At 41.2% G+C, this 13,055-nt stretch overlaps 1 protein-coding gene across 1 annotated transcript in view; it reads right to left on the reverse strand.

The window, feature by feature from the left end:
- Positions 1–920: 920 nt before the first annotated feature.
- Positions 921–13,055, reverse strand: part of Fshr (follicle stimulating hormone receptor) — a 165,645-nt gene continuing 153,510 nt past the window's right edge. The window contains exons 9-10 of the mRNA XM_026385740.2: positions 6,542–6,727; positions 921–2,154 (exon numbers count right to left, since the gene is read on the reverse strand). Coding sequence (XP_026241525.2) covers positions 921–2,154; positions 6,542–6,727 — 1,420 coding nt within the window. The remainder of the gene's footprint in view (positions 2,155–6,541; positions 6,728–13,055) is intronic.

Raw genomic sequence — 13,055 nt, forward strand, 5'->3', positions numbered from 1 at the left:
GCTGATGCCGGCGCTTAAGTCCTCATGGCAGGCAGTCATAAAAGACAGATCACGAACATGCTAGAGGCCACAGCATAAGGTGCAACCTCATGAAGACAACCTGGGTCCTGTTTCCATTCGGATTGCCTCCGAGCCTGGCAATGAAAGAATCCTGAAGAAGTCAGGCCCTTCGTCATGGACCTAAACCCACATGCAAGGCCAAGGAGTCCAACAAGAAGGATCCAGGGGAAAGTGGAGCAATTATAAACCCAGCTGCTGCTTCAGAGTAATGAGCTGAGTCAGCATCAGTAACAAAATATATTGAATTGCAAAATAACTGTTTCTTTCTTCTGACTTCCCATTATCTCAAGGAATTTCCTTGTGACCCACCCTAACTGGAAATACAGGAGAAAGGGAATTCTGGGAAATGCAGTTGAGTCTATCCAAGTTGATCTATTATGAAGCCAACATGGGTGTTTAATGAACATTTTTTGAATGAATGAATGAATTCTGTGGTGCATCCCTCCGAAGTTCTCTGGGAGTCACAACACCTAATCCTGTCTCTACCTCTTACAAGCCAAACAGTCATGAGTTCTTTGAGTCCTGATTGCTTCATGTGTAAAACTCAAAGAATAATCCCTGTCCTGCCTGTGTAATAGAATTTTTATAAGGATCAGTTGAGATAATCTGAACAAATCACATTGAACATTATAACGCATAAGACAAATGTGATGTAGTGTTGTATTTTAATTTTTATTATTAATAATTGAGTTTCCTAATGTCTCACATGAAATTAGTAGTTCCTGACCCATTTACCTTACAGGTAGCTAGGAATTCAATTAGATGAAACATGTAGAAATGCTGATAGCTCTTCCTTGGCCTCCTCTTCAAAGGAAAATGTAATTGTCATGCATCAGGGACATACATTCTCACATTGGCTTTTACTTCTGGGCTAAATGGCTTAGAGGGACAAGTGTGTAACTGGAACCATTGGCGACTCTCGGAGCTGAAGAGCAGTGGCCATTCCTTGGATGGCAGTTGTGGGCAGTGGAGGAGGTTTCTGTCCTGTAAATTTGGGCTTGCATTTCATAACAGCCAAACTTGCTCAGTAGAATAAAAAAATCCCTTCGAAAATTCTTAGTAAAGATGGCATAAAGGAAAGGGTTGGCACATGAGTTGATGGGATAGAACAAGACCAGGAGGATCTTTGCCTTGGACACAGTGATGAGGGGTACCTTGAGGGAGGCCGAAATGGCAAAGAAAGAAATGGGCGCCATGCAGAGGAAGTCAGTGAAGATGAGCGTGGCCATGCGCTTGGCAATCTTGGTATCGCTAGAGGAGGACACAATGTTAGGATTCCTCACTGTGAGGTAGATGTGGGTGTAGCAGCCACAGATGACCACAAAGGCTAGAACATTGAGCACAAGGAGGGACATGACATAGAGCTGTGACAAAGGGCTGTCAATATCCATAGGCAGGCAGATGCTCACCTTCATATAACTGCTGATGCCAAAGATGGGAAAGAGGGCAGCTACAAAAGCAAAGATCCAGCCCATCGCCATGACACTGGTAGCATGGCGGAGCTGCACCTTGCAGTCCAGTTGCATAGCATGGGTAATAGTATGCCACCTTTCCAGGGTGATGGCTGTCAGGGTATAGACTGATAGCTCACTGGCAAAGACAGTGAAGAAGCCAGCAGCATCACAACCTGCTCCAGTTTGCCAGTCAATGGCATAGTTGTGGTATTGGCTCTTGGTGTGGATATCAACTGATGCTATGAGCAGCAAGTAGATTCCAATGCAGAGATCGGCAAAGGCCAGATTGCACATAAGGAACCGGGGCACTGTGAGTTTGTATTGGCTGGTAGTCAGGATCACCAGCACTATGATGTTCCCAGTGATGGCCAGGATGCTAATAAACCATATCAAGACTCTGAGGATGTTGTACCCCATTATATCTTCACATGGGTTGAATGCATCTGGCTTAGGGGAGCAGGTCACATCAACCACTTCATTGCATAAGTCATAGTCAAATTCACCATACATCATGTCAAATCCTCTGCCATAATTGTACTCATCATCTTCTGTCAAAGAGACTCTCTGACCCCTAGCCTGAGTCAAATCATCAACTTCTTGTCTTAAAATAGATTTGTTGCAAATTGGATGAAGCTCAGAGCTAGAAATAAAAAAAAAAGGAATAGAATCAACATCCTGGATCCAAAATGGCAAATATATCACCATCTTTGCACAGGGTAGAAATAATGAGTTTTTTGTGTGTGTGTGTGTGTGAGATTGTTTTTCCTTCTAACATTTGTCTGCCCTTGAGGCTGAGCTCATGGGTTAATGCTGCTTACTGTAAATGAATAGAACAACTTGTATGTATATATTCCTAGAGTTGGATGGCCCACGGGGGAAACCATCTGGCCACAACCTGAATGTGGGGAGGAAGGCGCCTGGGACTAGCTAAACCTTGCTGTTAAGTGCAAATAATTTACAGACTTGGTATCATCTCTACCCTTTTCCTTCTCTGATCTCTATTCAGCTATATATTAATATGCCAGAGGAGGACATACTCTTATTACTCTACTCTATATTCCAATCACTGGAAGACCAGGTTGCTCTCTAACACAAATGAGAACTTGTTTGCTTGTTTTATATACACAAATTAGAGAATCAGAATCTGTAGTTAGTTCCCAGTCAGCCCCATCCCTTAGCTCATTGGTACTCAGGCTACTGGTAGGCTAGATAATTTGCCTGAAATGTTACCAGGGTCCTGTTCTTTATTATCTCTCTCCCCAGGGACCACAAGAAGTTTCAGGCATGTGTTTGTCCTTCAAGGTAAGCCTGGTTCTCTCATGTTAAATTGTTCCCTAGTGGATATCCAACAGAGCAAAAGAAGGTTGCAAAGGCGCCTGGTTGATTGCAAGATTATAACATTTCACAGGGAAGCTGGCATTTCTTGGGCTTGATTTTGCCTTCATTTTTCCCTCAAACCCAAACATACAAGAGTTCATGTCAACAGGACAAAGGCACTTACACAAGGCTTTGAATAAAGTCCAGATGATAAATATTCAACCCATGAATATATCAGTATATGCATAAATACTCTACCAATTCTCTGCATGTAGTAATTCTGTTTTGAAGCAAAGGTTTAAGGATGAATATGGTTCATGTTGGAAGTATTTTTTAATGGAAAAAAAATTACACATGTCTATCCCTTCTTCTCTTTCCTTGTTGGGGGATGTTTACAGCAATGTTAAATGATGCATTTTCTCAAAAGCGAACATAAGTTCAGCTAGGATATGAGTATTAAGACCCTTCAAAAAGCCCTCAATGAGCAGGAGACAGGTGACTAGAAAAGTGAAAGAGACAGACTCTATTTGCTTCTGCAGGAGCAATACTTGCTAAGTGCCTGACACACACAGACTGAGCCTCCCCATCTCAGCCTCACAAGAAGGGGCTTTAATAGGGAGAAAAATCTCTCTCCTCTCCTCTCTCACCTCTGGGAAGTGAATTGAATCATCAGGAAGTCATTATCTCTTGGCCCAGGGGATTCTTTTTTTTGGCTGAAGAAAGTGCCATCTTTTAGTTTATAAACAGTTAGGGTTTCTCAAATCAGTCGCAGGTTGCACTAAGCAGGCTAAACATGTAAAGCATAGGTAGCTAAAACTGAACCACAGTTCAGAAAATCTTTTGGTTCAGCCAGAAATCTTATAAGAAAGTGAATCAAGCTCTGAGACGAGCCCAGAGGAGACAAGAGGGCCATTCTGTGGTTCTTACTCTAACTCCTAAATCTTGTTCCTGATTAGCTACAGCCCAATTCTAGGAACAGAAAGTAAGTAACCTGGAGCTTACTGTAATTTGGTTCATTGGAATGAGATCTGATTAAACTATCTAGAGACAGCTAGCTCTAGGGGCTCACGGTTGGCTTATGTGAAGATTCCTACTGCTGACGCTGCAACCAACATATTCTAGATATCGATGCTTCCTGTTCCTGAAATGGAAGTGACTCACTGACATGAGGAAGGGAGTAAGGCAAACTATGTGTGTTTCTGAGATGAGAACAGAAACGAAATTGGAAGCTGAGGGAAATGCCTGTGCAATACCTTGGTAAACCCTAAGCATGGCAAGGAGTTGGGAATTCATCTTAGGGTCAGTTTGGCATTTGTGAACTGCAGTCAGTCAATGAACAGATGCTTAGAGGGTAGCATAGCCAGTGTTCCAGAGCCTCAGTTTTGGAGACAGAAAGAGTAGAGGGTTTGGATATGAGTTTGGTTGATGATAATAACTTAATCAAGTGATTAAGCCTCAATTTCTGAGCCTCAATTTCTGCCTCTTTGAGAAGCAAATAATATTAATAACGATAATGATATTACCTTTGTAATATTAAATGAGCTGAGTGTGATTGCATTATGGCACCTGGCTGTGAATACTCAGCCAATGTCAGCATTATGAAGACAGATGATGGTGTTTACTTATTGGGTTCTTGTTGGGGTCTTAGCCCTGTGCAGGTACTTAGAAAGATATGCCACAGTACATCAATTTAAAATCTAATTGTGAATAAATGGACTAAATACAAGAAGAACTGAAGAATAAATTAAAAACAAAATGATACAAGCTGAATATAGAACTATGATAAGAAAATATCTGGTTCAATGACAAATGAGAGGTGTGGTGGATCCACCTAGAGTCCAGGAGGACCAGCAGCCAAAACCTCACAGTAACAGGGGCCTCCTGTTTACACTGTGGGCATTATTTCCAAAGGAGGATCAGGAGAACAATCTTATCTTACAACTGTAAACTTGAATCTCATTACCAACCATACCTCCTATGGTATATCATGAAACGACACTGATTCATGAATAAACCCCAGGATTCTCTTTTGAAAAGCATTATTATTTTGTATCAGGTTTGTGTGTGTGGACTTGTTAAATGTAAAAACCAAAGCCCACATTTTGGTATGTTGTAGAAGAAATGTGGGCCTCCCCTGGCTGTACGTTGACAGGCCCTGATGTTAAGTTCTACTAGGGACCTAGAGGATAAGAACCAGCTGGTCTGGAGGGATCAGAGAAGGTTTCCTGTCATGAGACAGTGTAAGGCAGATTGGAGAATTCTGGTTGGGAGAGCCCTGAGGCTATGTCTACACAACCAGGAGGTGGCAAGACCGGAGAAATCTGAGTAGCATGGTAAGATGTTAGGTTTCCTGTAGCATGTGGGCACAGGGCCAGGCAGCAGGCCATGAGCAGCTCTTACAGTGATCTTGACATCCTTTGAGTTTCCTCCTGAGAGGTATCCAGTTGCAGGGTCTTGGCAGCAAATTGGAATCATTTTTTGGCCTGACTAGGATAATTCCTGTCTGGAAAATAAAAGAGACAAACCTTTTGCCCAAACCCAGGCTCTTAAGAATTCTAGTTGTCAGGAAGAAATGCTCTGGCTTTTTGAGCTAATCTGTGAGGACTGCCTGATTCTGGATAGTTTCCAGAACTAATTCTGAAAAGCAGCTCTTTTTTCTGCAAATCTTTCAAGTGGGTCTGAGTGCTCCTAAGTTACTTTGAAATATTCTGGGGTATGGACTGCTGTGTTGCTTTTTATTTTGTTTTGCTTTTGAGTAGGGGGTATTTCCACATTTGCAGCTCAATATATGTTGAAGCTTGAATTATTGAGGAGTCTGTTAAACAGTGAGATAATATCCCAGGGCAGCTGTCTTAGTTCTGGGCTACTGTACAAGAATAGCGAAAAGGCATCATTTGATTGAGTACAACTACAGGGTGTGAGTTTTATCAGTGAGCTCGGGAGAGGATGAGAGCTTTGAGAACTGATATTCAGTAAGTTCTTACCTCCAATAGGTCCTTTAAATGTCTGAAATGTGTGTAATCTCCAAAGTCACTGCTCTGCTCTCTCCAGATCCTGTCTATGGTTACCTCAATTTTTTAACCAGTAACCTACTGGGCCTTGCCTGTGTTTAGGTTATCCTCTTTAAATTGCACTTCCTGAAGCTGCTCTTCCTTGAAAGCCACAGTGAAGAGATGTCTCCATTTTTGTCCTCTCTGTGAGTTGCTAAGATCTGTAGTTGGGTTGGAGAGGCTCAGAGTGGTCGGAGTGTGTTACAGATGTGCACATTAGTCTCTGGTACGGCATTTTTGCTTCTCACCTCCAAAGCTATTAATTTTGATGTTAGCAGGATGGGACATTATGGGGTACAGAGTTTGGGACTTGAAAGGTAAATACATATTGGTACAAAGAGAAAGAATATTAAGCATCAATTATGAATCAGGTGCTATGCTTGATGTTTTTCATGTTTTCTTATTTAATATTTGGTAGATGCTCTGTTATGTGGCTGACCCTCTCTTATGAGCCCATTTTCAAAGAAATTATGAGTCCAGCCCTCCCTAGCCCTCCATGAAACTGAATCTTTCATCTGGAACATGCCTCGGGACTTTAATCAGGGATCTCTCTCTGTGCATGGATTCTCTTCATGTCACAGACAGGTAGAAGGTATGGACTGAGTTCTACTCTGGGGAAATGGCCAAGTCAGGCTCCAGGGGTGGACACAGAAGACTCACATTTGCCGTCTCCAGTTTGCAAAGGCACAGCAGTGGCTGGGGTAGGTGAGGCTGGCCTCCACGAGGGCAACAAACTTTTCCAGACTGGGAAGCTTTTTTAAGTTGTAAGCGGACCTGGCCCTCAGCTTCTTAAGATTTTCTAAGCCATAGCTAGGCAGGGAGTGGATCCTTGTTCTCGAAATATCTCTACAAGAAGAAAAGGTAAATATAACATGATTACTATGGGCCTAAGTATTTCTGCTCTCAGCAGGCTAAATAGCAGACATTCTAGTGCAGTGGATGAGAAGGGAGTTTATCATACCTACCTTGGTCAGATCAATATGTGGCTAAAAGGTTACCTGGTTTGGATAGGATCTCTGATCCTGGTGGGAGGAGTTGGATAACAGGTTGCCCTGCCTCCTGGATATACTTGCTTCCTGGCCGATTTGGGGCTCAACTCCTGCTGGTGAGTAGAATTAGTCACCTTCTCCTCTGTCATCTGTCTGTCTGTGTCCAGGGATTTACACCGGTCTGAGAGATTGAGGCCATTCCCCTCCCCCATAAAACTAGCTATAAAAATCTTTCCAGTGAACCATGATGAAATCTGTGGCCAAATTTTAGAAAAAGGTGAGAAGAGAACACACCTAATGGGAAGAGGAGTCTGGAGGGCCGAAGTGGCAGATAGAGAGGTAGTTAAGAGCTTGTCCTCCTATGCCTGTTAGATTTGTGACCTTGGTCAAGTTCTCTCACTTCTCCATGTTTCAAATGTAAAATGAAGGGGTAGAAGTCATATTTACTTCAGAGGCTGTTGTGGGAATTAAATGAATTAATGAATATAAGGAACTTCCAAAGATAGTACTTAATGATTGACAACTATTATTAGTAAACATCTCACACAGGGAGATTGGGGTGAAAGATGGGAGGAGGGAGAGAGGGGAGGAATGAATGATTTATTTATAAATGAATGTTTGGGGAGAGGAGGACAGAGGCAGTTGTATGGTGAATCAGCAGAGGTCTAAGGGGAGCCAACACAAATGCACAGTTCATCTGGGTCCCAGTCCCTGCAGGGATCTGAGTTCCATTCTTTTTGGCAGCAACACCATTGATGTGGGTACTTTTCTGGCAGCACCAAAGGCAGCTGCAACCCTCAAAACAAAGACCAGGTGTTGAAAATGAGAAGATTTAAATAGTACCACCTTGGACCTGTTGGGGCCAGGATTTGGCTAAGTGTGGGTGCTTCTGAAGGGGGTGGTAGCAGGTGAGTTCATTTAAGCACCCTTGGATATACTTGAAGAAAAAGAATCTTTTAATATCAGCTTTCCCTGTAAGTCAAAGCTGTAGGCACTCAGGGCAAATGAACCTTGGGGGTGTGAATATATATCTTCTATTCCATATGTTCTCACAGTCTGGTGAAAATTACAATCTTCAAACCTTCCCCCCCCCCCACTGTCATTTCTCTTGCTAAAAAGTTGATCATGGTTTCTTACTGTCCACCCAAATCCCCTTTAACTGTTGCTTTCCTTGTCTGGAATCTAGAGGGCAGAAGTGTCAGAGTAAGTTTGGAGAAATGCCAATTTTAAAGAACAGATAGAAGATATGTGAAAAAAAAATCAGAAAGAAGTCAAAGGAGATGTCAGAAAAAATTCCAGAGGGATGTGATGCCAAGAATGAGTATCTCAGAAAGAAGGGGTGTTTTACCTCATTTAACCAAATTTACACTAGTATTCCATACATCATATCATTAAATTCCTCATCTCAGAATCCAATCAAGTTGCTCTCCAGCCCCTAGAGGTACAATGCTCGCTACGGCCAACTCTGGCTTCTAATCTTGATTTCTCAATTATACTTTAGAGGTGAAACGCCCCTTCTTTCTGAGATACACGTTCTTGGCATCACATTCTTCTGGATTTTTTTTCTGACATCTCCTTTGACTTCTTTCTGATTTTTTTTCATATCTCTTCTAGCTGTTCTTTAAAATTGGCATTTCTCCAAACTTGGGTTGTACATAATTATTCCAGGTTTTCATACCTATTCCCTGTGTTTCAGATACCAAGCATATGCTGATGGTTTCTAAATATATATCTCAGTTCAGGTCCTATTCCTAAATACCATGCCAGATCATTAGTTGTCAACTGGGCCCCACCATTGATGACTTATGCAGGCATCAAAACTGAACCTATCTTTCTTATAAATGTTTTCTTGTTTTGTTTTCCCATCTCAGCAAATGACTCCCACATTATTTCCCCATTGTTCATAACAAAAGACTTGGAGTCATCCTTATTACCACTTTCCTCCTCACAGTCTCTTATCCTCTCAAGTCTTCTTTTAAAAGTTTCAAATCAGTCTATTTCCTTCCTTCTCTGTTACTTTAGTGAAGGTCACCATAATCTCTGCATAGATAAATGTAATGGTCTCATAACTTTTCTTCTTATGACCATCTATTTCTTTTGCCAGTGCCATCTTTAAACTATAGGTTGGGTGGTGTTTTAATGATGCCAATCAGATTGTGACTACATGATGAAAATCCTTCAATGATTCTCCCATTGCTCTCAGGACAAAGGACAAATCACTAGATATGGTGTGCAGGTCCTTTGCCTGGTTTCTCTTGCATTCATTCCAGGTCCTTATTATGTTCTGTCCTGTATTGCAAGAGGGATATATCTTGCCAGTTCCACTTCACAGGTACCACTTTGTTAATCAGCTTCTAGTTGGGTTTAGCAAATGGCATTGGTGGGAGGTTGGAGGGTGGGGAAAGGGAATTTCTCATCCCTCCTCTGTCTTATACTGCAGCTGAATCTCTGCTGTGGCCCTAGCTCTCATTGGACAGATCTGCCAAAATCCAGCTTCTGCAAGTGCTTGGGCTTTAGTAAGACCACTTGTCACTTGCTTCTAGAGACCTCAGGTTAGAAGTGATTATCTGACATTGCTCATCTCTGGACAGCTGATCCCCTGTTGGATACTCAGGCAGATTTACATTTTGAGAATTCATGATGGCCTTCATTAGTACCTATAAATATTACACTTATTGCCTTCCTTGTTAGATGCCAATTAGATCAAATTTGTTCATACTAATTAAAATCTTCCATATACTTACTGATTTTTTTTTTTACTTATTCCGTCAGTAGTGGAGAAGTACATTAAAATCTCCAATTATGATTTACCAACTATAGTATACTTTTAGTTAATTTTTCTCTATATATTATTGATAGCATACTTTTAGGTCCATAAAATTTAGAACTTTTATAGCTTCCTGGTGATTTTCTTCATATCTACTAATATTTATCTCCTGACTCTTTAGAAGTTTTCTGTTATTTTCTAGTGCCTCCCTGACCTCCAATGGTTAGGAATACCCATGGTACCTTTGCTTCTTCTCCAGTACCTGTGTTTCTTTTCTTTTTTTTCACTTACTGTTTAGGTGAGCTCATACAGTGTTATGAGCTAAACACCATTTCTATGGTAGAATTTTTTAGTTCTAGTTTACTTCTTTCCCTTGAATTCCAGACTCTTATATTCAACCACCTCATTATATAGACACCTTCACTTAGACACCTATGAGGCAGGTCAAGTTTTGGATACGAGAAATTGAACTATTGCTCTTCTCCAAAACCCTTTTCCACCTGCAGCAGGTTGGAGCTTGTTCCAACCAGTTGTTCATGCAACAAATCTGAAGTCATCCTTGATTCATCTCTTTTCTTCACACCCCATAACCAAACCCTTAGCAAAACTTTGTGGCTTTAGGTACCAAATATATATAGACCCTAACTCCTCATTGCTAATCAAAGGGAAATGTTTCTGGTGTTCTAAGTTATCTTTTCTAGTTTCCTTCTATGTATTATAGCTTTCAATCTGAGGTCCCTGCAAATAAGAGTCTGTTCCATGAAATCTTACGGTGAGTGTGATGAGTCTACATTCTCAGCTGTTCTGTTCTGATCTAGACTTCCCATTGTTCCAGAGCTTCCCAACTTTCTTCTTTGTTGTAGAAGATCTTTCTGGTTTCTCATTTCAGGCAGTCCCTCTTCTGGCCAGTTCTGCTATCAGAATTCATCACTTTGTTCTCTGTGACCAAGTTCACACTTCATCTGGCCTTTGGGTTCTTCTTTTTTTCTCAAGTGTAGAAAGAGCACAGACTGAGATCCAGCTCCCTGTTTTGTCTACAACAGTTCAAGGATCTCCTCGAGGAATGAGATAAAAGTATTTTAAAAAGTCCTACAGGAACACTTTAAACCAGGGCAATAATTACCTGTCATGAACATTTTTTTTAAAGCAAGCAATACAAAACAGAAGACTATTTTCTCTTAATTATGCCTTTCCCTAGAGTTTAGAATATATGAAAAAAATCATAGTATTTGAAGATTTCCAGAGAGAAACAAATTTTCATATGGAATACCATCCTATTATTTAACATACTCTGTGATGGATTAAAGATGACTGGAAATTCTTCAGCATTATTTCCACGGAGGATCTGTTTGCCCTCTCCTTGAATCTGGGCTGAATGGTGATGTCTCTGGGAAGCAGAATATGAAGGAAGTGTTGCGATTTGAATTCTAGGTCTAGACTTTAAGAGCACTGACAGCTTCTATATGGATCTTGTAGGGTCTGAGTTTCCATGAAAGAACTCTGAATACTTTGAGGCTGCTGTGTTGGTAAAAACCTCAGCCATGTGGAGAGGTGCTGGAGGATAAGATGGCATGTAGACTGAGAGACCCAAGACTTCTCACTGCATTGTGTGCACAAACATGCCATTGAGCAGATATGCCAGGCATGTGAGTGAAGGGGACAACTTGAAAGAGGATCCCCCACACCCAGCCACCTGATCTGAAATCCCATGCATCAGTGACAGGCCATCCATATTCCTAACATGAAATTGGAGCAAAATAGATTGAAAGTTTTCAGCAACTAAGTTTTAATTCGACAAAAGAGAACCAAAGAAGATTCCAGTAAGATTTCTCTGTGACTTCATCATTTCTTTAACAGTTATAGAGGTATTTTTTCCTTGACAACCATGAAGTGTGCAAAGGCATTATATTCTGTATACTTTTTGCTTTTATCATCACTTACTCTTTTGCTTTGTGTTCTAGCTATTTGTATTTGCATTTTCTCTCTCTTTGAGGGTTGAAGACTCTAGCATTCTTAGCAATTTGCACCCAGAAAATTGTTGCTTTATTTGATTATATGTTTTGGAGTGCCATTGGAGAAGAACTGGAAAGGGAATAGATCCATTGCCCCAGTCAACCATGATGTCCTCTGACCTCCAGCAGTTTAAAACAAACTTGTATCTGTGTTACCTTTTCTATTATTTCAAATTGTTTGACTTTTCATGTGTTTGTTTCTTCAGGCAAATTTCCTATGCCCCAAGAGCAGAGATTATTAAGACACTTTGGGGTTCTACATCATTTCTGGTACAGGGCAGGACTCATGAAATCTACCATTTTCTGATAATCAGAGATGCTTCAGCTCTGTGATAAAAATGACAGGTTGAAGCAAGTCTTATAAGAGAGCTGATTCTGAAGGGAGAGGGGCACAAAGTATAATGAAAAAAAATCAGGATTTAAAATAAGCTCACTGAAATGATGCTTCTGCAGTAGACATTATATGTGCCTAAGAGTATCAAAGTTACCAAATGAGGGAGTAGCCTTGGGCAGAGTTCACAAGGAGATAGTCATGCATTTGGAAATAAGCAGAATGATGTGATGGGTGGAATAATTTGAATGCAATTCAGTGTTAGATTGGGAAGCCCCCTTGGAAACTTGTTCCATGTTCTGGAGCTAGTTATTTTGGATTCCTCTTTATCACAGATACAAAATATGTGTACCATTGCTCTTTGTACAAGATAGCTTTGCAGCTGTGAGACTAAGTAAGGCTTCTTGTCAGTATACTGGGATCTAGGTTTGATGGTGGATGATGATGAAGGGAATGGTTGATAGGAGAGAGATACAAGGTCGCTTAAAATTCAGTAAAGCAAATTCTTTAGCAGAAATGGTTCCTGAATGATAAGGAAAGAGGTGTTTACTTAAAGCTTACCATATATATACTTGCTGGAAGTACCAAACATATAATCTGTTAAGATTTCCAAATTCTAGATTGGCCAAAAGATTATTCCTCTTGTATTTCCATGGCTTAAGAAAAATCCATAGTAATTCATATCAACAGGAACCAAGATAAGTTGATCTTGTTCAGTGTTGTTTGAGATTTAACTACACTAGTATTCACATTTTTCCTCTCCTCTCCTCTCCTCTCTCCTCCTCTCCTCTCCTCTCCTCTCTCCTCCTCTCCTCTCCTCTCCTCTCTCCTCCTCTCCTCTCTTCTCCTCTCCTCTCCTCTCCTCTCCTCTCCTCTCCTCTCCTCTCCTCTCTCCTCCTCTCCTCTCCTCTCCTCTCCTCTCCTCTCCTCTCCTCTCCTCTCCTCTCCTCTCCTCTCCTCTCCTCTCCTCTCTCCTCCTCTCCTCTCCTCTCCTCTCCTCTCCTCTCCTCTCCTCTCCTCTCCTCTCCTCTCCTTTCCTCTCTCCTCCCCTTCTCTCTCTCTCTCCCTCTCTCTC

This window comes from Urocitellus parryii, chromosome 12 (genome assembly GCF_045843805.1).
Source record: "Urocitellus parryii isolate mUroPar1 chromosome 12, mUroPar1.hap1, whole genome shotgun sequence".
Lineage (NCBI taxonomy): Eukaryota > Metazoa > Chordata > Mammalia > Rodentia > Sciuridae > Urocitellus > Urocitellus parryii.